This window comes from Thalassophryne amazonica, chromosome 5 (assembly GCF_902500255.1).
Source record: "Thalassophryne amazonica chromosome 5, fThaAma1.1, whole genome shotgun sequence".
Lineage (NCBI taxonomy): Eukaryota > Metazoa > Chordata > Actinopteri > Batrachoidiformes > Batrachoididae > Thalassophryne > Thalassophryne amazonica.
In genome coordinates this window covers 92,565,480-92,593,421 of record NC_047107.1, presented here as the reverse complement: position 1 = coordinate 92,593,421, position 27,942 = coordinate 92,565,480, and the positions used below count along the sequence as shown (strand labels likewise).

General features: G+C 41.9%; 1 protein-coding gene and 1 long non-coding RNA gene across 2 annotated transcripts; both read right to left on the bottom strand.

Moving 5' to 3' along the window:
• Positions 1-26: 26 nt before the first annotated feature.
• Positions 27-27,706, bottom strand: rnft2 (ring finger protein, transmembrane 2). Its single transcript, XM_034170891.1, has 9 exons — positions 27,569-27,706; positions 15,205-15,722; positions 15,019-15,095; positions 13,334-13,434; positions 12,891-13,044; positions 2,798-2,947; positions 858-923; positions 655-756; positions 27-305 (listed from the first exon to the last, which is right to left on the bottom strand). Exons 1-9 carry the CDS (start codon positions 27,613-27,615, stop codon positions 171-173), a joined length of 1,350 nt encoding a protein of 449 aa, XP_034026782.1. The 5' UTR covers positions 27,616-27,706; the 3' UTR covers positions 27-170.
• LOC117510960 lies at positions 7,562-8,676 on the bottom strand. The gene is made up of 2 exons (XR_004560857.1): positions 8,433-8,676; positions 7,562-7,689 (listed from the first exon to the last, which is right to left on the bottom strand). It is a non-coding gene; the product is annotated as an uncharacterized LOC117510960 (long non-coding RNA).
• Positions 27,707-27,942: the final 236 nt, after the last annotated feature.

Sequence of the window (27,942 nt, the reverse complement as noted above, 5' to 3'; positions counted from 1 at the left end):
ATCACACTGTACACAGCCATGAGCTTGCTCCTACAGATGGTGTCAATATTGAGACCCTTTAGAACAACAGTACATTAAAGTGGAGCTGCATTCACTGGCCCAGAGTCAGAGAGACACCCCGTGAGGTCATGTGTGTATCACATCGCTCCTCCTGGTGCCCGTGTCCGATTTCAGTAGATCTGGAAGTGAGCAGAGGTGGTGCCGTCCTTCCAGCAACGCAGCGTCTCAATGACAGTAGAGCGACACAGGGGACATGTTCTTTCACGGTCAAACCACAAAGACAGGCAATCCTCACAGAACACGTGCTGCGGAACAACACATCAATGTGCTTTTTTTTGTCTTTCAACCCTCCACAGAGGGCTAAAGTGTTTGTTGTCATGAGAAAAGGTGTGTATGTGAGCTGTGTAATTTACTGATTACAGCATGTCAGATGATCAAGTAGCAGGACGAGAGTCCTACCAGCTCTACAGACTCTGGTCTACATGTAGTCTGATGCTTAACTGACCTCTCTTCAAGAATCAATAAAGCCTGACATTATCATTACCAACAGCAGCTGTACGACAAAATCTGTTCAAAACTGCATTTGGTAAGTTATACTTAAAGGCTTGCTTTATGGATCAATGATGCAGAGAAGGCTATTAACCGACTCCTTACCTGACAGAGAAGAGTGATGGGGTCTTTGAAGTCAGCCTGACAAATCGCACAGACATCACCCGCCTCACTGCATTGCTGACCGCCTGCTCTCACTCCGTAACTCTACAGGAGACAAAAGACACAGTGACGTGGCTGCTACACATATATATCAGTGCAGATATACAAGGTAAAAACAATGCAGTTACAGAATGTATGCAGCTGACCTGGGAGCTGCAGAAGATGATCAAAGCCTTGTGTATTGCAGTTACACGTCCACATATGTCAAAAGACTGCAAAATAAGAAGTAAATCAGTGTTGTTGACCCAAAATACTTTAAAATAATGTCACTGAATGTGATCATACTGTAACAATTCTGTTTCTAATATTTGTTAAATCGTGCAATCATGTATGAACAATTTCAATTTAATTCAATTTATTACTTATAGAGCGCCAAATCACGACAGCGTCACCTCAACACGCAAACAAAATGAAACCAAAAGATCAAAAAGTGTAATTAAAAGCATAATAAAAAAGTTTAAAAACTAAAAATAAAAAGCATTAAAAAGTCTCAACAGAGTCCGACTGCCTCACTAACACAGGGAGAGCATTCCACAGAACACGGACACAATAAGAGAAGGCTCTATTTCCTGTAGACTTTTTATTCACCCTAGGGACACAAAGTAAGCCTGCGTCCTGTGAACGCAAAGCCTGGGCCGGTACGTAGGGTTTAAGTAGATCAGCCAAATAGGACAGTGCCAGTCCGTGAACAATTTTATAGGCCAGTAGCAGGACCTTAAGATCTGATCTCACAGAGGCAGGAAGCCAGTGAAGAGATGCCAAAATAGGAGTAATGTGGTCAAACTTTCTGCTTCAGGTCAAAAGTCTGGCAGCAGCATTTTAAATCAATTGAAGACCGCTGATTCTGGACTGCAGCAACCCAGAAAATAAAACGTTGCAATAATCCAATCTAGAAGACACCCACTTTAAATTTGTTACATAGAAGGAAAGAATTTGATCTGGTATGAACCATCTAACAACTAATTCAACTGGAGGTCAAATTACAAACAAGAACAAACACACTTTACTATTTAACACAGATTCATGCAAGTTTATTCTTTGTGATTCAGCAATACCATAAAATACATCCGTTACAATTCTGCCCAAATTTAATTCAAAAAAATAATTTAAAAAAAACCTGAATTAGCAAAATGGTCAACCTCTGTAAATGTCATTAATGAATACGATGGCATAAAAATACAATTATCTCCCTTTGAAGACATTAGACCAGAATTATTTTCCTTCATGTACATCTTCATATGGTGAGAAACAACTGTGTGAAGTTTCATTGAAATCCACAAAGTAGTTTAGGAGGAGTTTGCTTTAAGAGGTCAGTATCGTGCAGTATGATGCATCAATTAAACACAAACGTTCAATTATCCCACCTTGATGCTGTTGGATCGCAATCATTTTCCTTCATGCACATCTTTATATGGTGTGTTATCAACATGTGACATTTCTATGAAACCATAAAGATGTCAGGGGTAATCGTCCCTCTAATGCAGTCTGATGTTTTGCCATTAAGCTTTGAAAAAATGGGTACACCAGCATTCAGATGAGCAGTGACATTTTAGATGGGTGGTAGTCAAGTGGGTTAATTTAGTTCTGCTATTTAATTTCTACTTTGCTCCGAATCTTCCAGCAGCAGTGCATTAAGTTTGCAGAAAGCAAAGTTCTGAAACATGCAGAAGTGTTGGCCAAAAGGTTGGCAAAGTAGTCTTGCAACCACAGGATCATGAGTTTAATGAAAGGCATGGTGAATATAGAATGTACCAGGTTACGTCTACAGCAACAGAAATACTGCTGTATGTGGAAGAACTGCACTATTTATGAACTTTGTGAGATGCAAGCTAGAGGAGGAGCGTGTGCGCTTGCTAATCGTGGATATCTCAGTGGTCCCTCAGTGTAAATGTTAATGATGTCTGTAATTTTATATTTCAGCTGCCAGCGACTCTGCAAGAAGACACCAGGTCCTGAGCAGAAGTCCACAATGGCAGTTGTTAAGGTTTTTTTTTGTTAAACATAGGGTTGATCTCAGAGACACATCTGATATTGGTATTGTTTGCGCAAAGACACTACGACAAAATCTGATATTCACAATGATTACCTTGCAGAGTGTGTAGATGATGATCAGAGTGGCTCCCAGTAAGTAGCTATTAGAAGGGTCTTCCCCCATGATGTACTTGTACCACAGCTTGATGGGTACGACTGCCCGAAACAACTGGCTCAGTTCCTCAATCAGCAAGTAGAACTTTCCCTAAACAAACAAATATTTGGAAGATTATTCATACTGTGTTCATAAATCAGCTGCAAAATGCTTCACAGTAGGACTGCAACTAATAACTATTTTCATTATCATTTCACTGGTCAATTATTTTTTTGAATAATTGATTGTAGTTGTTAGGTCTGTAAAATATCAGAAAATGAGGAAAAATGTTCAGAATTCTAGATGATGCCTTCAAATGTTTTGTTTTGTCCACATTTCAAAGCTATGCAGTTTACTGCATGATAGGAGTAAAGAGAATAGTAAAAATAACCCATAAAATAGGCACATGTAAGAAGCTGAAATCAAAGAATTTGAATATTTTAAAAAAAGGAGAAAAAAAATCCACTTAATTATCAAAACAGTTGTCCATTAATTTAAGTCAATCTTCACAGCTCTACTTCACAGCATCAATAAAATTAAAAAGAGACAGATTAAAATAAGACAAAACAATAAAAGAACACAGAAATGAAACTGGAATAAATAAATACAATTTACTGCAAATACATAATTAAATTACAAGTTAAAACAAAGCTCAACCACCACAGAGTACATCATAAAAGACAACTAATCATAAGGCATAAAAAACTGAAAGACTCCAGAGATTCAAATGGTTCAATTTTGGACCACAGAGTAAACCTGCATTTTGAGAGCACAGATCATGGGGAAGGGATAAAATGTCAACTGACCATTAGGGGAAAAAAAGTGAAATATGTTCTCATATGTATTAGAAGTCACTGAAGAGAAGCCAAACAGAAGTGATGTGTTCAACCACTGTGATTTTGGTTAAAGTGCTTGTAGCTATATTTTGAACCATTTGTAAATTTCTAACAGAAACATATGGGCAGCTAGGAGAAAAAAAAAATACAATAATCAATTCTGTATCAAACAAAAGGTATGAAAAAATGTTTCTACATGTGAAAAGGCAGAATCCTTGTAATATGCAATTAAAGATATGTCACAATTTTGGGATAAAAATTATAATAAAACGCCAAGTTTTGGCTTTGGAAATTAAATACATGGGCCTAATTTCAAGATGCATTTCCATCATGCATGTGATGATAAGATTATTTCTTGCAACAAGCCCAAACAAGTCCAGCAGGTGGCACCGATTAGGAGATGACAGGGTTGTTACATAAACAAAACCAGGCTCCTTTAGGGAAGTTAGGATGGACTGATTGTCTGCCTGGGTGGTTACCATGCAGGACCCAGGGCACGTCTGTTGTGTGTGTATTTGCGGGAATGCGGCACACCAGTGCACACTTCCAGACTTGAAGATAACATTTCTCATCTCTGTCGAGGAAGTAATGTTTTCAGTGTGGTTTGTCTGTGCTAGCAGGATAATGCTAATAGACTAAGAAACACAAATTAAATGCATAGACAAACAACAACAACAAAAATGCATAAAAATCAGACAATAAAGCCATTATTTTCTGATTTTTCACAGTGGTTTCATTCCAAAACTCATAACAAAATTCATACCACACAAACCAGCAACCATTCAGGAATTTTTTTTTTTCAACTTTCCTGAACACTGCAATTTCGTGAACTTTTGTCAGTTTCTCAGAAATGAATATATAAAACATCGACAAAAACATGTATTCAGCCATTTCACCAATATACAACCTCAAATCAGAAAAAGCTAGGACGGTATGGAAAATGCTAACAAAAATAAACAAAATTGCAGTGATTCTTACATCTAGTTTGAGTTCTTTTTCCCATGCAAACAGTATGAACCCATGATATTTCATGTTTTATATGGACAACTTTATTTCATTTCTTAGTACTCGTCCATTGCTATATTTCAGGCCTGCAACACCTTCCAAAAAATGTTGGGACCAGGGCAATTTAGGGCTCATAATAAGGTCATAAATAAATGATGTTACTTCAAACAGGTGATGTCAACAGCTAATAGTAATAATGATTTGGCACAAACACAGTATCCAAAAAAGGCAGTCTTTGATGAGCAAAGATGGTCAGATTACTTTGGGAAACTGTTGACAAGTGCTACAATCCAGAGTTACATTCACAAATACCACTCAAAACATTACTGTGCAACAAAGGAGCCTCATCTTAACCTTGCCCAGAAGTAGCGTTGATTTCTCTGGGCTCAGAAGCATTTGGGTTGGATCATAACACAGTGGAAACATGTATTGTGGTCAGACTAATCAGTATTTCAGATCTTTCAGATCAGTATTTTCAGTTTTCTTTTCTTAAGATGAAATTGACACTGTGTACTCCAGACCAAAGACGAAAAGGACCACCCAGACTGTTATCAGCATCAAGTCCAAAAGCAAGTGTCTGTCTTGGTATGGGGTTGAGTCAGGACCCCTGGTAAAGGTAACTTTCACTTCTGTGACAGCAGCATTATTGCAAAAAAGTACATTGCGATTTCACAATATGTGCTGCCTTCAAGATGACATATTTAACATGGACATCCATGTATTTGTCAACACATTAAAAATGGCTGCAGAAGAGGAGGATAGGGATAGTGGACTGGCTTGCCTGCAGTCCAGACCCATGGCCAACAGAGAATGTGTGGATAATTTTGAAATAAAAAAATGCAACAACGACCCAGTACTGTTTCACACCTTATAACGTGCTTGCAGGGATAATGGGAAAAAAATTACACCTGAAACACTTCGTCGCTTGGTATCAACAATACCAAAACATAATTGTACATGTTGTGAAAACAAATGGCAAGATTACAATGTGGTAAATACTTTAGCTACCCAACTATTTTTGGAATTTTCTGCAGGCCTTAAATACAGGACTTAACAAATTAAATTAAGTTGACCACAAAAACATGAAGTATTTTGGATTCATACTGTCTACACTGGAACAAAAGTCAAAGTAAAGGTAAGAATCATCTCATATATAGAATTTTCATTTTCCATACTGTCCCAACTTTTTCAAATCAAAAAAAGGTTAAACCATAAAGGATTAATCAAAATGATGAAACATTTATGGTACAAAGTTTCATATCTATCAAGCTATGTGCTTACTTTATTTTACAGGATAAATGGTTAAGTTTTTCCAAAGCCTTGGCACAAGCATCCATCATCAATTTCAACATGAGACCTTGCCCTAACAGATGACTTTATTCATATGCAGAAATTTAAGAGGAAGAAAAGAGCCTGAACAAAATTAGATCCAAATTGAAAGTGTTTTTTGCCCAGCAACATAATAAATGCTCAAAATGCAAGAATTGCTTGACAGCTTTGGGGCACTTTTATATCTAGTCAAGAGCAGAGCTGTATTAAAAGCTTAAAACAGCTCGCCTCCAGCCAACACATGGCTCTTGTCCAGAGCGCCAGTTTCACAGCAGCACAGGCGATTTCCCCACACTGCAAGGGAAACTGGCAGAAGCTCTATCCACCTGCTACCCGATGGCACCCACATTAAGCCCAGCCCTACGGGTGCTTGCTAACTCCCCTTCACAATCAGAGAAGGAATGAACTTCCCTGCCACTGACTGTGAAATGGGAATGCATAAAAATAAGGACTCCTAACTTGATTCCCTGATGGCCACCATGCCATTCCAGCCTGTATGATCACTTCCTACACATGAAATGACAAAGACTGATGACTCAGTCAGCAGCTAGACCAGCCAGGTTGGTAGGGGAAGAAGACCTCCGCTAGCGACTAATCCATCTTTCTTATTGTGCCCTCAGCCTGATCTCCCACAGTGCCCATCAAGCCCACGCAAAAACTGTCAAATCTAAGGTTTGGACATGAGCCAAGCAGTTTGAGGACGCTTTGCTACAAGCCCTCAGTGGTTTGCTGATTACTTTGTTTCACCACTTCTTCTTTGCCAGAGAAACAGATACACACAAGTACATTTTATTTGGAAAGATTGCAACTAGTTTAATTTGAGTGATATAGCGACAGGTTTTTTGTTTGTTTGTTTTGGTACTAAAACACATATAAAATAGTATGACATTGTTTAAATATAAAAACCTCTTAATCGTGACAACAGAACTTGTTCTGACTGGGGGGGGGCTTTCAACGGTAATCTGACCAGACGTCCTGCTTTTCCAAGGACAGAGCTGTAATTTAGATACTCTGTTGGTGTCCCACCTTTTCTGAAGAAATTCTGATTTGCCCCATGTTTCAGTGTTCCATGTGAGTTTATGAGGCTGCAGAGTTCTATAGAAAGTACACGTGTCATTTGTGCTTAAGGTTGGCATAGACATCTTCTGCTCATATGGGACAGGCCTACTGCTTCCCAAACTCGGCAGGCACCAGTGCTGCTAGCTGTGCAAAACAAATCTGTGTATTTTTGTGTTTAGGAAGTAAGTCCTATATAGGGCCTGAGGCCCATTGATGCCTGTGGTTATCTGCATATTCTGCAGTGTGAAGCGGATGCAAGTCGATGACTCTGCTGGCAGTAGACTGATGCAGGTTACTTCTGCAGACAAGGCCAGTATCCATTTACAACTGAGTGGACTAAAACATGACAGATGAAGTGTCATGTCCGAGGACACAGACAAAAAATATGAGTGGGAATCAAACCCAGGTCTACGTATGAGTTGTTCAGCTCCTTAACTACTGAACTACCTGCTCAGTAAGTTTTGAGTAGTATTGTGAGTCACTGATGATGTTTTTATTTCCTAAAATGTAAATGTTTAGGTTGGGCTTGTTCACAGCATTTGGATAATAAAGACCAACCTAAACTACCAGTCAAAAGTTTACACCCACTTTCCCATGAACTCACAAACTACATGGACTCATGAACTCGGGAGTCCAGTTATCATTTGTGAAGAACACTAATATTTGAGAGAAGAAAGATTCGAACTACTGTTAAAAGTTGTATTTCTGTAAAAGGTGTTCGAATCTGGAATAATTGTTCTGATAGTATTAGATCATCTTGTACATTGGTAGGTGTCAAAATACTTTAAAAACAATGTAATTTCTTACTATAGTATGCTATATTAGGCTAACTATTTTTGTGGTTCTTTTTGTTTATTTGCACATCATATTAGTGATTGTTTTGTTCTGTTCATTTACGTTATTTTTCTGATTGTTACCTTGTTCTGAGTGTATTTAAATGTGTATAGTAACTGGTGTAGGGCGTGGGCATTTATAAGCTTTTGCTTCAGCCCATGCCCTTTCGGCCGCACCCAACTGGGAAACTGTTTGAGTTATTGTTGTATTTTCTCCTGTTTTCTTTATTTTTTTGTTTTGTTAGTAAGAGATTGTTATGTTAGGGGATGGTGGCCAAGTGGTTAATGCGCTTGGTTTCAGTGCAGAAGGTTCCGGGTTCAAATCCCACCCCTGCCACATTTCTCCATGTAATGTGGAGTTGCATCAGGAAGGGCATCCGGCGTAAAACCTGTGCCAATTCAACATGAAGATCCACCTTGGATTTGCTGTGGCGACCCCGAGTGCAAACAAGGGAGCAGCCGAAGGGACTTACTAGTAAGAGATTATGTTGGTATTTTGTTTATATGCGTGCTGAATAAAACTTGTTCATTCACCTACATACAAAACTGACAGTAATTCCAACATCATTCATCAGATTAAAAGGTCTTCATCTTAAGATCATATCATTTACTGGGACAACCCCAACTCAGTTGGTACAGTAGGTTGTTCATTGTCCCAAGAAATGTCACAAAGTGTCCATTAGTAGGACACTGAACCCTAAATGGCTCACCATGTGCAGGACAGATATTTTGCATGAAAGTTTCTTGTAACACGGTGCAAATATGACTTAAAGTCACTTTTACAATCAGTTTCAATAATCAATCATTTGATTTAACCAGATAAGTAAAAAAAAAATTCTTATTTACAATAACGACCTGTAATTAAAAACATCTGAAATGTTAGAGACCATGTCCAGATATTTATGACCTCATTAAGAGAAGTGATCATTTCAGCTCATTAGTGTGTTTGTTGTTGAATTTAGTAAAGCCAAAAGTTGAATTACTGTACTTCAAGTTACCATAGAACAGTCTGAACTGCATTTCCTGAAGAAGACTGTGATGACAAGCTCACAAACTGATCACTCTGCAGTCGTCAAACTCAATCCTGCACACTGTCAGCGTGTACACGTCTTTCAGAGAGTGTGTGTAGAGTACAGGTAATGGTCCAGCTCCAGGGAGAGATGACATCACCCTCGTAACCCCCTCAAGGGTAAATGAGCTCAGTTGCTGGCTGCTGAGGTTCTGAATGCCTTGTAGGTCTGTTTATCAGTGGAAAATTTAATCCTAGTAAACTCCCCTCCACCTCATTCTGTCCAACACACAGAAATAAGCACTGCACCTGTCTGGAAATCGAATTGTGTCCGTGCGTGTTTGCAATCTTATTCTGTAGCTTTAGGCAATGTCATCCATGCAGAAGCTCACCTAAGGAACACAATTTCAACCCTTATGAATACAAAGCAGTTTCACACTGTGACCCTTCAGCACTTTCTTCCCTCAGAGAAGTACTGCATATGATCATAACTTCAGACATTTCCTCACTTTGAGAAAATAAAATATTCATTCATTCATTTTCTTAATTAGGAGTTAATTTCCAAACTCATAAACCAATAAATATCAACTGTGGATTACGGATAATCATTAATGAAATATCTGAATTATTAAACTCAGTTTAGATCCATGTCGACACTCAGGAGAAAATATATGACTGCAAGATGCAATAAATGGTGTCTTAATTGAGGATAATGCAGTTTAAACCCACAGTAAAATGCAAGGGCCCCCTCACACTTAGCAAGAATCAACCAGGGAGAATGTCAAAAAAAAGCCATAATTCCTGCCACATCTGGGAGGGAATTAGAATTGCGGCAGACCACCGTCTGACTACTCAGACTGCGCTGCGACCTGTCCCAAATGATTCATGTGCACGCCATGCGCATTAAGCCCCCAAAATGGCAGATCATTTCAAACTGCCCCTTGAACGTGATCAGAATGCTTCAAATGCTGTTGTCTTGCCGTACAAATATTTAGATTGTAGTTAGATTGCAGTCCGACCGCTGTTTGATATTTTTCCACCTCGAAATGTGCAACACATTCGGGCGGCCACAGGAATCTGCCCAACTGTTTAGACTGCTCTCAGAATGCTGTCCAACATCCTCACATCCTCGAATGCACCTCGACACTTCCACAATGTGGGCCGAACTTTCGTTCGGACGCCATTCGGCCTCCAGTGTGACGGGTATACATGTAAACTCCTTCTATACCTTAGTTCTCCCAATCATCCAGCAATTTCATTTAAAAGAAAGAAAGTGCAGTATCTCTGTTCGACTGTGCACATCCACAAAAGGGAAGCCTCACTGTGGTGACAACAAAAATAAAATGCTTCTTTTAGAAACAAAAGGTCCTTATGGTTTTTCAGGTCAAAAAATAAGTCAAAAACACTAAGGGCCCTATTTTCACAGCAAATTAAAAAAGAAAACAGACTGCAATAGGCACAAGTCAACTTGGGGTGTGTAAAAGCACACTTCATTATTTAAGCAGTGGGAAAAACCAGTGCACAGCTCATTACTGGGTGCAAAGGAGTATAATTTGTGGTTTTAATTAGTCATTGCCATAATGCAGTCCAAACATATCAATCAATCAAAATGCCACCAGTAAAGTAAGGTCCTTAGGCTGGTCCCTTGTTTTTTTTCCATTCAGGGTTGCCAAGGTTGGATCTGCATGTTGAATTGGCACTAGTTTTATGCCAGATGCCATTCCTGAGGCAACTCCACATTAGAGCCCTGTCCCACTAGCGTTTCGGAGGATTTGCGGATGGAATGCGCACAAAAGTGGCCCACATCCACCAAACAACCGCAATAACTGTGTAACATTCCTGTATGAGTCGGCCACCATCCGAACACGTCCGTGATCATCCGCAGAGGCACGCATGTCCGCAGCCAGGATTTTTGAGCGGCTCAAAAATCCTGCTCTGGATGAGATCCGCATCACTGCCTGAACACATACTGAAGACATACGCAGGACATACACAACCAACACGCCGCATATCCCCTGTCATCCGCTGATATCCACAACTGACGGGTTGGCGCGGCTTGGCGGCAGACCGGGGCAGCGTGCAAAACAGATATGACGCATGCCCAGCACGGCCACATCACGGTCGCAAATGGTATGTCGCGCATGCAGACTAGAGCATGACACGGGAGTGGATTTTCACTCCCGTCCCATCCCGCTCCCAGAAAAAAATCCCATCCTGTCCCAATCCTGAACTGGAGTAAAAAAAAAAAATCCCATCCCGTCCCACTCCTGTAAAGATGACTCCCAATCCCATCCCGTTCCCACTCAAAATCAGTCCCACTCCCGTCCCACTCCCGTATGTCTTGCACTGTGATGATCAATCAGGGACTGAATATGTAGTGACGTGGAGATGTCTGGAGTTTGACTGAAGATGTGAACATGTCCTGTCGCTGGTAACACCCTGTGAGCAGGACTTATGTCTCTTTTGTCCTTTATTTCACAATTATGACAGAGTTTTTGGAGCGAGCAGCAGCAGGAGTGGAGTTTCTTTTTCTTTTTATGTTATGTACGCGCGCAAGCGAATGGAGATTATTTTACTTATTAACTACACAGATGTATAATAGAACAAATGGTGACTAGTTTCTAAACAATTATGACAGAGTTTTTTGGTGGAAGAGCGAGCTGCAGCAAGCAGCGGCGTTTCATTTTTTCTTTTTAATTGTTTACATGTGCGCGCGCGCGAACGGGACAGTTGGTCCTCAAACTGGGTCCTGCAGAGGCGGAAGGACCGCTGAAAGCGGCCGTCATCCAGACGCAGCTCCTGCAGCAAATCTGTATCTGTATTGGGAGCTTTTCACAACTCGTTCCGTGTGATCAAGGTCCGTCATGTTAACTTGACTGACAACCAGAGCCGGCGAGCGGAATGGAAGCTCCTCCTATTTGATGACGCACCAGGGCGAATTCTCGCAGCAAAAGCAGAGTGACACACCAGGCGAAGGAGGCGCGTCCGTCGCCACGCGACCTCCGCGAATTTGTAGCGTCTGATCGCGCCCGGTGTGAACGCGGCATTAAATAGATGAAAATCATCATCTATTTTTGGCATTCCCGCTCCCGTTCATTTTTATTCCCGTCCCATCCCATCCCAATCATGGGATGGATAAAATTTTGACTCCCATCCCGCAGGAATCACATGACCCACGGGAATTCCCGAAAAATGTCATCCTCTAATGCAGACAGAGTGGGCACGGATGAAGCGAGTGCATCACGGCTGCTGTGCCCCACCCGCTTCTGTTCCCTGTTATATCCGCTTTTCTTCCTCATGTATTCGCTGATCCACCCCGGGACATTTGTCATTTCCGCCCACCTTTGTTGCGGACGCTCAGCTTTTGTCTCCTCATTTCATGCGCAAATCCTCCTAAACGCCAGTGGGACAGGGCCCTTACATGGAGAGATGCAGAAGAGCTGAGGTTTGAACCTGGCACCTTCCACACTGAAACCCAGCGTACTAACCACATGGCAATGGCATGGTACTGAGTGGTATGGTACTGAGACAGCAAACAAGTGAAAGCACTTCTGGTGTGTTAACAGATTAGCACTTTCCTCTCAGAGTACACACATGGACACCAAAGCACCCAGAGGTGAAGCCTGCAGCAAAGTGAGGCTTCTTTTTTCTTCTTTTTTTTTGCCTGAATGTTTGCTGCATTGGTCAATGCTATGATACATTTTATAGTGATGTTGCATTTTGTCTGTCACAGAAGAAATTGTGTAAATAAAAGAAAGAAAAACTTCAACAAAAACCACACAGCTACAGCTGCCCAATCAGAGCTGTAGATGAGCAGAGCTATCAGAGACCAAATTTCTATTCTCTTATGAGACAGGCAGATCTGATGAAGTATGCCACAGCCTTTATCCTGTCAAATATGGCAACGGTGTCAAAAAAATAATTATCATAAAAGTTACCCTTGAACAAAATACAATTAACAAAAACAAGACCAGATTGCTTACCCTGGATTTGAAAGCAAGCAGAATCTTTGGAAGAAAGAGGACAAAACATTTCAAGCTGATTGTGACGTATTTAAGAACAAAGTCAGTGATGCCGACTGCCCAAATGAGATCGAAGAAGTCAAAACTGTTGAGGCTGGGTCTGGAAAACATGAGGCTGAAAAGAAGGACAATCCATTATCCAAAATGTGTTGAGGACAGCTTGGGCATTTTCACAAAGGATGGAAACACAGAACAAACAGATGGCAAATGCTGAAATAAAATAAACAGAAAATACTCACAGGAAAAGACCAGACAAAAACTTGAATACATCCTAGAGGAAATAAAAATAAATTGGCTTCACAAAAAAAAAAACCCAAATTAAATGAAAAAAAAAAAAAAAAAAAAAAGGATGGAGAGCAAATTAAAAGTCAAAACTACAGCACAAATACCTGCATGCACACTACCTGTTGTATAGCTCCTCATGACTGAATGTGTAGTAGATATACACAACATTTACTGCAAGAAACATCATGATCCACAGGGCCACAAACACAGAGCGCGCCTCCTGGTGGCATGAACATGACAGAATATTATAGCAGAAATGCCTTAGTCTAAAACTACAACCCCTGGCAAAAATTATGGAATCACCGGCCTCGGAGGATGTTCATTCAGTTGTTTAATTTTGTAGAAAAAAAGCAGATCACAGACATGACACAAAACTAAAGTCATTTCAAATGGCAACTTTCTGGCTTTAAGAAACACTATAAGAAATCAAGAAAAAAAGATTGTGGCAGTCAGTAACGGTTACTTTTTTAGACCAAGCAGAGGAAAAAAATATGGAATCACTCAATTCTGAGGAAAAAATGGAATCACCCTGTAAATTTTCATCCCCAAAACTAACACCTGCATCATATCAGATCTGCTCATTAGTCTGCATCTAAAAAGGAGTGAACACACCTTGGAGAGATGTTGCACCAAGTGGACTGACATGAATCATGGCTCCAACACGAGAGATGTCAATTGAAACAAAGGAGAGGATAATCAAACTCTTAAAAGAGAGTAAATCATCACGCAATGTTGCAAAAGATGTTGGTTGTTCACAGTCAGCTGTGTCTAAACTCTGGACCAAATACAAACAACATGGGAAGGTTGTTAAAGGCAAACATACTGGTAGACCAAGGAAGACATCAAAGTGTCAAGACAGAAAACTTAAAGCAATATGTCTCAAAAATCGAAAAATGTACAACAAATCAAATGAGGAACGAATGGGAGGAAACTGGAGTCAATCACTCAGAATTGAGTGATTCCATATTTTTTTCCTCTGCTTGGTCTAAAAAAGTAACCGTTACTGACTGCCACAATCTTTTTTTCTTGATTTCTTATAGTGTTTCTTAAAGCCAGAAAGTTGCCATTTGAAATGACTTTAGTTTTGTGTCATGTCTGTGATCTGCTTTTTTTCTACAAAATTAAACAACTGAGGCCGGTGATTCCATAATTTTTGCCAGGGGTTGTAGTGTGCAAGCTTTGACATAAAATTCACAAATAATTAAAATGGCTTGTGCATTATGAATACGTTCAAGGTTGGGGTCCTTTAGAGGTTGACCAACATGAAATGCTGAATTTTATAATTATATAATTTTATTTTTCTTCATATGATACAAATTTACCAATACTAACAAATGATACACAAAGTATCTGTAATAAGTGGGTATAGAAAATGGATAGATACCACTACATGTTCAAATCTTAAGTGTTTTCTGTCATCCAACATTACTTACAGCACTGCCATGTTTTCCACTGTTTCAAAACACCCATTCCCAATGTTTTAAGGCACTCGTGCATGTACGCTGACACGAGGTGAAGTAGCAACATTGACAAGCCCACGTGGCCTCACGAATGCAGGTGCTGGCCAGTGCTCCTTATCTCAAAATCCATTTAATCAGCCAGATTAATAAACACAAAGCCAGATTAATAAACACAATTCAGTCTACCACTAGCTGGTATATCGACAAGACATCATGAGGGCCATAATGTGACATTTTTCACACAGAAAAAACATTTCATAACTAGTCATACACCATCAGATCAAGTAAAGCAGACTTTCTTCTACTGTGAACACTTGCATTCGTACAGACAGAAGTTTGTTTACCCGTAAAGCTACTTGGTGCCTAAAGGTGGAATTGGCATATGCAAACGTGCTGGCCATGCCCACACACACAGCAATACCTGCGGAAAAGAGATAGATAATCACTACTAATCTCACGCATGAGGTAACTAAGTAAATTTTTTTTATTATGTTGTGCAAATTGTATGTGAAAGAGTTTGTTAATAGTACCTAGCTTATGCTGAAAACACACTTTAGCCAAAAGAATGAGAATAAAGGGGAAGCCCCTCTGCAGCCAAGTGACGACTGCCTTCAGCTCAGACAAGGCCGGGGCTGGGGTGGACGGGTCCTCTTGGGCTTCCTCTCTCGACCCATGGCTCTCTGAAGTAGCTGCTGTGGTGGCCTGTTGGAGTAGAGAGGTGTTTCTGTGCTGCAGGGGCTGATGATGAAAGTGGTGGTGGTGATGATGATGGTGATGCTGGGGTGGTCGAGGAAGAAAGGGACCACCCTCTGTGCGGTGGGGACCACCTTCCTCTCTGGAGGATGTAGTCATCTGGATAAAAACTTCAGGGGGAGAGCCCAGGACTAAGCTGGCTGCCTGGAAGGGTGCAGATGAGACAGAGCCAGAAGGCACACCCACCAAACCAGAGAGGAGTTGTTGGGGTGAAGTCTGGGTGTCCGACTTCAGGCAGTCGAACACGCCACCTTCATCCAGGCTGCTCTCTGATCCTAGAGTTTGGCTTCGACTCCTGTGTGGAAAGAAGAGAGGAAGCTACTAATGTTTGACTTCAACAACTGATGTGGTATCGATGCAATCATTATGCACCCTATTTTACTGGAACCCTAATCTTCACCTCCTGGTTGTCTTTCAACCATCCCATCATTGTGAACACTGGGCTGTACATAGTTGCTAAGCTTAAGCATTTCTGTTATTAACACACATCCTGACTATCATGTGTTGTGCTTTTTGTTTTGTCTTGCTAGAATAGCCATAGCTGATAGTCACCCACTGAGTCTAGTCTATTTGAGGTTTTTTTCATGTAATCAAAAATTGCAAGAGACTTTTTCCTTACCACTGTTACTATTGTGCCTGCTAATGGGGTGGGTAGGGTCTTAACCTTACTTGGGTATAGTGCTTTGAGATTATTTCTGTTATGATTAGGCACTACATATACAAGTACACACACATACATATACACATACATACATACATACATATACACATACATACATACATACATATACACATACATACATACACACACACACACACACACTCAACAAAAATATAAATGCAACACTTTTGGTTTTGCTCCCATTTTGTATGAGATGAACTCAAAGATCTAAAACTTTGTCCACATACACAATATCACCATTTCCCTCAAATATTGTTCACAAACCAGTCTAAATCTGTGATAGTAAGCACTTCTCCTTTGCTGAGATAATCCATCCCACCTCACAGGTGTGCCATATCAAGATGCTGATTAGACACCATGATTAGTGCACAGGTGTGCCTTAGACTGCCCACAATAAAAGGCCACTCTCAAAGGTGCAGTTTTGTTTTACTGGGGGGGGGATACCAGTCAGTATCTGGTGTGACCACCATTTGCCTCATGCAGTGCAACACATCTCCTTCGCATAGAGTTGGTCAGGTTGTCAATTGTGGCCTATGGAATGTTGGTCCACTCCTCTTCAATGGCTGTGCGAAGTTGCTGGATACTGGCAGGAACTGGTACACGCTGTCATATACGCCGGTCCAGAGCATCCCAAACATGCTCAATGGGTGACATGTCCGGTGAGTATGCCGGCCATGCAAGAACTGGAACATTTTCAGCTTCCAAGAATTGTGTACAGATCCTTGCAACATGGGGCCATGCATTATCCTGCTGCAACATGAGGTGATGTTCTTGGATGTATGGCACAACAATGGGTCTCAGGATCTCGTCATGGTATCTCTGTGCATTCAAAATGCCATCAATAAAATGCACCTGTGTTCTTCGTCCATAACAGACGCCTGCCCATACCATAACCCCACCGCCACCATGGGCCACTCGATCCACAACATTGACATCAGAAAACCGCTCACCTACACGACGCCACACACGCTGTCTGCCATCTGCCCTGAACAGTGTGAACCGGGATTCATCAGTGAAGAGACAGCTCTCCAACGTGCCAAACGCCAGCGAATGTGAGCATTTGCCCACTCAAGTCAGTTACGACAACGAACTGGAGTCAGGTCGAGACCCCGATGAGGACGATGAGCATGCAGATGAGCTTCCCTGAGACGGTTTCTGACAGTTTGTGCAGAAATTCTTTGGTTATGCAAACCGATTGTTTCAGCAGCTGTCCGAGTGGCTGGTCTCAGACGATCTTGGAGGTGAACATGCTGGATGTGGAGGTCCTGGGCTGGTGTGGTTACACGTGTGGTCTGCGGTTGTGAGGCTGGTTGGATGTACTGCCAAATTCTCTGAAACGCCTTTGGAGACGGCTTATGGTAGAGAAATTAACATTCAATACACGAGCAACAGCTCTGGTTGACATTCCTGCTGTCAGCATGCCAATTGCACGCTTCCTCAAATCTTGCGACATCTGTGGCATTGTGCTGTGTGATAAAACTGCACCTTTCAGAGTGGCCTTTTATTGTGGGGCAGTCTAAGGCACACCTGTGCACTAATCATGGTGTCTAATCAGCATCTTGATATGGCACACCTGTGAGGTGGGATGGATTATCTCAGCAAAGGAGAAGTGCTCACTATCACAGATTTTGACTGGTTTGTGAACAATATTTGAGGGAAATGGTGATATTGTGTATGTGGAAAAAGTTTTAGATCTTTGAGTTCATCTCATACAAAATGGGAGCAAAACCAAAAGTGTTGCATTTATATTTTTGTTGAGTGTATATATATGCAAACACTAACCACAAATTGGTGTCAAATTGTATCTGAGCAAGACACTGAACCTGAAAACTGCTCAACCTTGTCAACCTCACATGAGCATGAGAAAAAGATGAAGGCAAAGAATGAACATTCTCTACAAAACAACTAAAAGGTCCATTCTCTCCAACAAACAAGCCATTACCCCCACCCCCACAAAAAAGGTACCAAAGTCAAATTCAAAATTCAAATTTATTAATTTATATAGCGCCAATTCACAATAAAATTGTCTCAAGGCGCTTCACACAAAAAAAAAACAATAAAAAATTGAAAACACACACACAAAAAAAGACCAGAAAAGAAAGACAACCATAAAAGAATACAAGAATAAAAACACTTCATAATACTAATGATAAAACAGAGAAAACAAATGAGTCTTTAAACGTGACCTAAAAATCTCCACGGTATCCGACTGCCGAATGTGTGCTGGGAGATCGTTCCACAGAGCTGGGGCACGGTAGGAGAAAGCTCTGTGACCAGCAGACTTTTTAGTCACCCTGGAAACACACAGAAGTCCTGCACCCTGAGAACGCAGGGCCCGAGCTGGTACATAAGGGCTTACCAGGTCAGCCAGATAGGGAGGTGCAAGTCCATGAACGATTTTATAAACTAATAACAGTACTTTAAAATCTGATCTTGCAGGAACAGGAAGCCAGTGCAGGGATGCCAAAACGGGTTTAATGTGGTCAAACTTTCTGCTTTGTGTCAAGAGTCTGGCAGCAGCGTTTTGAACCAGTTGAAGACCCCTAATCCTGGACTGCGGTAAGACAGAAAACAGAGCATTACAATAGTCCAATCTAGAAGAGACAAATGCATGAATCAAAGTCTCAGCATCAGCCATAGACAGGATGGGATGAATCTTCGCTATATTTCACAAATGGAAGAAAGCGGTCCTCGTAATGTCTCTAAAGTGGAGATCAAAGGACAATGTAGGATCAAAAATTACTCCAAGGTTCCTCACTTTATTCGTATGATGTATAACACACGGACCTAAGCTAAGTGCTAGCTGATCAAATTTATGCCGATACCTCGCTGGACCAAGAACCATAACTTCAGTCTTATCAGAATTTAAAAGTAGGAAGTTATTAGACATCCAACTTCTTACTGATGCAAGGCAATCTTCCTAAGATTTTATGTGAGTGAGATTACCAGCAGTTACTGGCATGTACAATTGAGTGTCATCAGCATAGCAATGAAAGGAAATCCCAAAGCGCCGCAGTATATTCCCAAGAGGTGCTACATAAAGGGAAAAAAGCAGGGGGCCTAAAACGGATCCCTGAGGAACCCCAAACTTCATGTCCCTACCATCAGAGGAGATACCATTACACAATACGCAGTAAGAGTGACTGGACAGGTATGACGTCAACCAGGCAAGAGCAGTTCCAGTAATCCCAAAGTGATTTTCCAGCCTACTGAGTAAAATATGATGATCCACAGTATCAAACGCAGCACTAAGATCCAGCAGCACCAAGACTGTGGTGGTATCTGAGTCCATTGCTCGCAAAAGGTCATTCACTACTTTAGTAAGTGCTGTCTCTGCGGAGTGATATTTTCTAAAAGCAGACTGCAGTGGCTCAAAAAGATTATTCTCAGTGAGGTAGTCCACAAGCTGTCGCGAAACCACTTTTTCCAGGATTTTAGAACAAAATGATAGATTAGATATCGGTCTATAATTCTTCAATACACTAGGGTCGAGATTGGATTTCTTAAGTAATGGTTTGATCACTGCAGACTTGAAACATTTAGGAACAGATCCAGAAGTTAATGAGAGATTTATAATTTCCAGCAGTCGGTCCAAGAATGGGCCACAGGTCCTTAAATAGTTTTGTTGGTATACGAGGTCTGTTAGAAAAGTATCCGACCTTTTTATTTTTTTCAAAAACTATACGGATTTGAATCATGTGCGCTTGCATCAGACAAGCTTGAACCTTTGTGCGCATGCGTGAGTTTTTTCACGCCTGTCGGTTGCGTCATTCACCTGTGGGCAGGCTTTGTGGGAGGAGTGGTCCAGCCCCCTCGGCAGATTTTCATTCTCAGCAAACAGCTGAGCTACTGCTGCTTTGCTCCATGAAAATGTTTTCAGAAACGGTGTCAGACAGCCAGGTGGAAACCATTTGGAAAATTCAGATGGCTTTCGGTGAAGATTCTATTAGCATCACACGGATTAAGGACCATTACAACCGTATTAAAAACAGCCCACAGTGGCGGAAGGCGCGCCGCGCTCCGAGTGGCCATCGACAGGCTTGAATGACCAGATCATTTCCAAAGTGAAGGTTCTGTTGGTCCAGGACGTCGTGTGACTAGCAGAGAAGTTTCAGAAGAGATCGGGATCAGCACATTCCGTTAAAGGAGATTTTGTAATGAAAGACGTGCGGAGGGACTCGCGCGTCGGGACGGAGCCGCAATGGCGGAGAACAAAAGCAAGTCCGTGTTGGAAGTCTTACAGGACAAGTTGGAACATGCCCAGCTGTTACACAATTTCTCGGCTACTCACTCGACTGAAAAGCCACCGAAAACCGTCTGAATCTTACGAATGGTTTCCAACACAGAGGTGTTTTTTGTCCAGTGCCATTGCGGCTCCGTCCCGACGCGCGAATCCCTCCGCACGTCTTTCATTACAAAATCCCCTTAAACAGTGGAATGTGCCGATAAAGTGCTGATGCGGGACGTCGTGTGACTAGCAGAGAAGTTTCAGAAGAGGTCGGGACTTGGGACGGTGATCAAGATGGCGCCTGTGTTTGGCTTCGCCGTCGCTGCTGTCCGCGTACCTGTTGTGTGTGTGTTGTTGATTGTCATCCTGCTGGTCTACGATGGTCTTGCTGCTCGCTGTGTGTATGACCGTCAGGCTCTGCTCAATATCCGAGCTTCTATGGAGAACTATGGGGCTTCATTCTCGTCTTCTTTTGGTGATGAGCTCTTTCGGTGGCCTCCGTTTGTGCCGTTAGCCGGTGATGCTAGCGCCAGTCAGCGCTACAGGAGCTCCCGCGAATGCAGACGAAGGCGGGGGAGAAGAGCCGGTGTGCAGGTGAGGCTGAGGCTGTTCTGGAAACGCGGAGTTGTGGGAAAATGTCGTCGATCCCGTTTGATCAACTTGCTTTCTCCGGACGTGTGGATGTACGGCCCATCTCCCTCGCTGGATCATCACCGGCGGCCCTGCTGTCTCCGTCAGGTGTTTCCTGATTTTCCTGTGGCTGTGGTGGCCCCCCCGCTGGCGTGTGAAACCCGCAGGCAAAGTGGTTCGTCTCCGCGGGTCCTGTGTGCCTTCCCCCGGCAGTCTGCTGTGGAGAATCCAGCTACAGCTCCTCTCAGGATGGCGCTGTTAAATGCACGCTCCGTTGCTAACAAGACTTTCATTTTGAATGATTATATTCGCTCCAAGGACCTGGAATTTTTGTTTCTAACTGAAACCTGGCAGAGGGAAATGGAACACGCCCCCCTCATTGAACTCTGTCCCAAAAATTTCTGATTCTTCAGCTCGCCGCGTTTGTGTGGACGTGGTGGCGGACTTGCTGCGGTCTGTAGGACCAGCTTTGTGTGTCGACGTGTAAGTTCAGAATCATTTGCATCTTTTGAATCACTGATTTTAAAAGTTGGGAGAACTAATCCTTTTTATTGTGTTTTAATATATCGTCCACCTGGTCAATGCACTTCCTTCCTCAAGGAGTTTAGTGACTTTTTATCTACAACTCTCAAGCTGTCCAGACTTTTAATTGTTGGTGATTTTAATTTCCATGTTGATGATGCTTCTGATAAATCTGCTGCTAAATTCATCAGTCTGATGGAATCTTTCAATCAATCAATCAATCATTTTTTTTTTATATAGCGCCAAATCACAACAAACAGTTGCCCCAAGGCGCCTTATATTGTAAGGCAAGGCCATACAATAATTATGTAAAACCTCAACGGTCAAAACGACCCCCTGTGAGCAAGCACTTGGCTACAGTGGGAAGGAAAAACTCCCTTTTAACAGGAAGAAACCTCCAGCAGAACCAGGCTCAGGGAGGGGCAGTCTTCTGCTGGGACTGGTTGGGGCTGAGGGAGAGAACCAGGAAAAAGACATGCTGTGGAGGGGAGCAGAGATCGATCACTAATGATTAAATGCAGAGTGGTGCATACAGAGCAAAAACAGAAAGAAACAGTGCATCATTTCAACTTGATCCAACACGTGTCTGGCCCCACACACAGCAAAGGTCATGTTTTAGATCTTGTTTTTACTCTGGGTCTTAATATTGAGTCTATTTATTCTGAGGATATTTTTATTTCTGATCATGTTTGTATTCTTTTTAATTTGTCTCTTAATCTGGATTGTCCGTCTGCTCCTCCTGTGATCTGCTCTCGCATTTTTAATCATTTTACTGCAGATGTATTTTCTGCTGCTTTTAACCTTGATGAGTTGTTTAGTTCAGATGATGTTGATATTTTAGTTAATTCTTTTAATCATCATTGTCTCTCAATTTTGGACAGAGTGGCTCCTTTTAAAACCAGACACACCCCTCTGAATAACTCCTCCCCCTGGACGAATGACAGTATTCGTAGTGTTAAGAGATCATGTCGGAAAGTGGAGCGGTTGTGGAAATCTACAAAGCTCCAGGTCCACCTCCTTCATTTAAAGGAGCTTTTAATCTCTTTTAATAATATGGTGAAAGGGGTTGTAATCTAAGACAGCATCACACCATGCAAAGTGGAACACCTCTGGTTTGGAACTATGCCATTTCCATTCCAACCCTCTAGCCTTCTGCCTAAGGTCACGCAAATAACTGTTGAACCAAGGTGTCTGTGCCTTGGGAAGGCATGGCCTTAATAGAGGAGGCGCAGTCTTATCGAGTGTGGTTTTTAGCACTAAATTCAGGCTATCCACAAGGCTGTCTACCGACTGAAAATTCATCAAGCTTGAAGTCAAGATTTCTGGTAGTCTCGCTTTGAGTTCAAAGTTGAAGGTTTAATACGTCGCCGCAATGATAGGCAAGGTTGTTGCTCCACTAAACGCAGCAGCTTAATTGTAAACCTAATAAGCTAGTGGTCAGAGACCGCTGATGCAAGAGGCAGGATGTCGATATTTGTGACAGCAAGGCCACGTGCAAGAACCAAATCCAGAGTATGATATGTGTTGAACCATGAATGAACTGCCGAAATCCTAGTGCATCCATGATTTCCATAAATGATTTACCAAGGGGATCAGAGGGTTTATTTATATGAATGTTAAAGTCACCAATAATCAAAATATTGTCTACACTAGTTGAAAGACTAGAGATGAACATGCCAAATTCATAGAAAAAAATCAGAGCATGGGCCAGGAGGCCTGTAGACAGTGACAATATAACATAGCTGATTTCCAGTTTTATGACCTTGACAGTACTTAGCATCATGGGCATAACGGAGAATCAGATACTCAAATGAATTATATTTATTACCCCCAACAGTTACTAAAGTAAACCAAACTGAAGTACCACAGCCAGGAAATGTTAAGATTTTTTAAAATTGTGAAACAGAATGTCTAAGAGTGTTAAAGGAAATAATTTTCACAAAACTTCATGCAAAGGAAAAGGCTTCCTTCCAAACAGTTGTCATTATATTTCGGGAAGAATCCACAAGTATTTGTACAGTGACACAGTGACAGTGTTTCAATACTTACTTTACTTACTTTGTCCTCTTGCACTAGGTGCACAGAGCTAAGCACATTTACCGGTACTTTCCATCTAGCCAGGTACCAAGTTTGGTCCAGCATGATGTTACATGTCCTTAAGTCCTGGGCCATGACAACCAAATGACAGATGCGGGGAGCGGGGTTCGTTTCTTGGCAGTTCCCAGCCAGTCCAATGGGGATTGATGGCTGAGGTTGGATATTCATGATGAGGGAGGTCCTGAATATGGCAGTACCACGGGCCTGTTCACATGGCCATAAGGGGAGAGGTGAGTGGCTGATTGGGCTGTGCTCCGAGCTCATCATTGGTCAAATGGTGGAATCACTGTTTGCAATCTTCCTAAGGGCTTTGCTGTCAAATCCATCAATCCTGGCCACTAATGTTTTGTTTAATGGTCACGTCTCAGATCCATACAGAAGGACTGACACCACTGAGGAAGGGTAAATGCAAGGTTTTGTCCTTCAGGGGATGCATGTATGTTTCCACATTGGTCTCCACAGTGACTGCATGACTGAAGATGCCAGTGCTCAGCAGCAATCAATTTGTGGTTTTAGATCACTCATTTGGGAGGCTGCTGAGTTAAAGTATTTGAAGGAGGACACACGTTATTGTGGTTTTGTCAAAAATAGAAGGGTGGAGGATCTGTACCATCTTCAATATCCATATGCTCAGTCATAGATGACTTGATGGCTGTAAGAGCAAGCTTTTGGGTTCTTCATCAAACATGATGAGAGTAGCTCTAAGTTGTTCAAGCCTGTCTGCTATAAGTTGGTGTTGTCTTTGTACTCAAAGTCTGCTAAATGACATCCCTGCGACACCTTCACGGACCATAGTCATCAGGGCATGGTTTTACAAAGTGGTATTAAAAAGACTCACTAGACCAGTGGTTAAAATTTAGCATCAGACGAAAAATATCCAAGTTATTAGCCTTTTAAAGTTCCTGGCTAGAGCCTTTGATTCTAGTCAAAAGAATATCCTTAACTAAAGTTGTGTACAAAGAGCTTGTCTTGCAAATGGCCTGAATTTTCTTGTCCTTTGTTCATGATTGCCTGGAAACATGTTTTGTCTTTGCTGTGGTTGAATTTTTGCATTCCTCAACATATATTCTGTGGATGTGAAACCCCCCCTGAGCCCATAATGACTGGAAATTATGCAAAAAGGAAAAGAAGTGGAAATTTTACCAACACTGAAACATACACTCTCCTTTAGGAAACATAGCTCAAAAGAGAAAAGCTGCTGTCGAAAGTAAGCAAACAAAAAAAGTGCAACACAGAGGCTGGTTCTACATTCTTGCATTAACATTTTAGTGTGTTAAAACTAAATAAAAATAGAATTCTGTTTGTGGTACTTAGAGAACATTGTAATGAACTAAAGTATCAGAACGAAAACCGAAAGTTTCAGTTGCACTTTCCCTATTACAGCTGAACATTGCAGAGTGATTTCAAAGATGGAAAAAGGAATCATTCAGATGTGAAATACACATCTGACATCATTTCATGCTGCCATTATTTGTGTACTGCATAAAATGTCCTTTAATACTGGCATGATTCAAAGAGCCCCCCTAACTCAAAAAAATAAAAGTCAGCCACAAAATATCATGGATTTGAGGGACTGGGGAAACCCAAAAACAGACCCGTTAAAAAATAATAATAATTCACAGATATGAGTCAATGGACAAAATGTTTTGAAACTTAAAGAATCTTTTCCAGTCTCCCCTGCTGCAAAAATCAAAGTTACTTTTTTTTTTTAATACGAGGTCTGTTAGAAAAGTATCCGACCTTATTATTTTTTCAAAAACCATATGGATTTGAATCACGTGTGATTACATCAGACATGCTTGAACCCTCGTGGGCATGCAAGAGTTTTTTCACGCCTGTCGGTTACGTCATTCGCCTGTGGGCAGTCTTTGAGTGAGGAGTGGCCCACCCTCTCGTCGTTTTTTTCATTGTTTAGGAATGGCTCAGAGACTGCTGCTTTGTTTGATAAAAATTTTTTCAAAACTGTAAGGCACAACTGAGTGGACACCATTCGATAAATTCAGCTGGTTTTCGGTGAAAATTTTAACGGCTGATGAGAGATTTTGGTGTGTAAGTGTCGCTTTAAGGACGGCCCACGGCGCCTGACAGCGATCTGCGCTCCGAGGCGGTGGCGTCTCGCTGTTTCAAGCTGAAAACCTCCACATTTCAGGCTTTGTTCACCCAGGTCGTCATCAGAGAACAGAGAAGTTTCAGAAGAGGTCGGCATGAGGAGTTTATGCGTACATTCCCCTGTTAAAGGAGATTTTGTAATGAAAGAACGTGCGGGCAGAGTCGCATGTCGGGCCGGACCCGACCGCGGGGGGTCGCGACAGGAAAAACACCTCCATTGGAAATCTTAACAGACAAGTTGGAACATGCCCAGCTGTTAAACAATTTCTCAGATACTCACTTGTTGAAAGCCATCAAAAGCCGCCCGAATTTTACAAATGGTTTTCAACACGGAGGTGTTTTTCCTGTCGTGGCGCAGACGGATTTGCGGCGTCATCACGGAACCGACTCTGCGAATTTGCCCACACGTTCTTTCATTACAAAATCTCCTTTAACAGTGGAATGTCTGCATAAACTCCTCATGCCGACTTCTTCTGAAACCTCTCTGTTCTCTGATGACGTCCTGGGTGAACAGAGCCTTAAATTAGGAAGTTTTCAGCTCGAAACAGCCAGACGGACGCCACCTCCGACCGCGCTGCGCCGACCCGCTTTGTGAGCTGTCCTTAAAGCGAAAGAAACACCACAACCTCTCATCAGCCGTTAAACTTTTCACCGAAAACCAGCAGAATTTCTCGAATAGTGTCCACTCGGATATCCCTCACAGGTCCAGAAATAATTCTGATAAAGCAACGCGCGCCGTCTCCAGCAGCATCTCAGACAAAGGATTTCAGCTGAGAGGGCTGGACCAGTGCTCACTCAAAGCCTGCCCACAGGAGAATGACGTTACCGACACACGTGAAAAAACTCACGCATGCGCACGAGGGTTCAAGCATGTCTGGTGTAATCGCACGTGATTCAAATCCATATAGTTTTTTTTTTTTTTAGAAAACTGCCAGTTAGTTTTCTAATACTCCTCGTATATATGCAGGTCTTCGTGGTCAAAAATAAATTTTAAATATGGTAAAAATTTCCATTTTATTTCATAGAATTTCATGTTTTTCTCAGAAAATTATGTCATCCCTGTTATCTTATATACAGCAGGTCATTTACGCATTCATTTTCAGCTGCTTATCTGGTCCAGGTGGCAGTGGCAGCAGAGCAAGCAGCTCATCCCACACTTCCTTATCCTTGGCTAAGGCCTGTAACTTTCCCAGGGGATCCAGAGTCATCCCCAAGCCATCTGGGAAATATAATCTCTTCAGCGTGTCCTGGGTCTTCCCCGGGGGCCTCCTCCCAGTTGGACGTGCCTGAAAGATCTCCTTAGGAAGATCACCAGGGAATATCCTCAACAGATGTCCGAACCACCTCAACTGGCTCCTTTCGATACAAAGAATTAGCGGCTCAAGTCCTACACCCTTCCCGGATAATCGAGCTTCGCACCCTATCCAGGAGTGTAAGCCCAGATACCCGACGGAGGAATCTCATTTCTGAGGCTTGTATCTGCAGTCTTATTCTTTCAGTCATTACCCAAAGCTTGTGATCATAGGTGAGGATAGGAAAGGTAAATTGTAATGCCAAGAATTTGGACACAGCTCCTACTTTGGTCATACAGAGACTGGATCACACTGTGCAGCTAATCCGGTACCCCATACTCCCGCAGCACTCCCCACAGGACATTACCAGCAATAAAACTGGTTTATGTGTTTTCACTCACTCACTATATTTTTCATCCTGGATTTTCAAGTTGCAAAATTTGCTTAACTGCAATGTGCCCTTCTGCTATAAATTTAGCTTGGCACATATCTAATCTTTAATACATACTGTTATTTATCAGTGGGGTCCGTAACATATGACGTGTTGACAGGAAGATAAAGGAGTCACCAAGTCTTCTCACCTTTCAGTGGGCATGCCATCCGTGTTGCTGCTGTGTCTCCTCTGCATGGCACACAGCACGTCACCACATGGTCCAAAGGTCTGCAACAGGTGTCAGAATGCCTTTACGTTTAAAACGTCACATAATTTGTCTTTATTTCGTCGTGTGCCGTTAGCCAAAAAGCTAAATGTTACAGCAATTGTCTACCCGCATGAGACTTCCGGTATGACATCACCGACAGTGTTCCTCGACCAATCACGGTCTTCCGTTCGACAATTCACATCCGATTTGGACATTTGTTTTGGTTTCGCTGGACGTCAATCTTCGGTGGATTCATAATTACGTTAGATAGCGTGTTAAAACGTGATTTTGGCTGTTATTCTGCTGTTTTAGTC

Bases quoted from the DNA above. Each gene is read 5' to 3' on its own strand.
- rnft2 (XM_034170891.1), bottom strand. From the start codon at position 27,615: ATGCAGAGGAGACACAGCAGCAACACGGATGGCATGCCCACTGAAAG. The intron at 15,096-15,204 runs GTACTATTAACA...TCTTTTCCGCAG, and splicing joins GTGTTTTCAGCATAAGCTAG to GTATTGCTGTGTGTGTGGGC. The intron at 13,045-13,333 runs GTAGTGTGCATG...CCTTCTTTTCAG, and splicing joins CATGAGGAGCTATACAACAG to CCTCATGTTTTCCAGACCCA.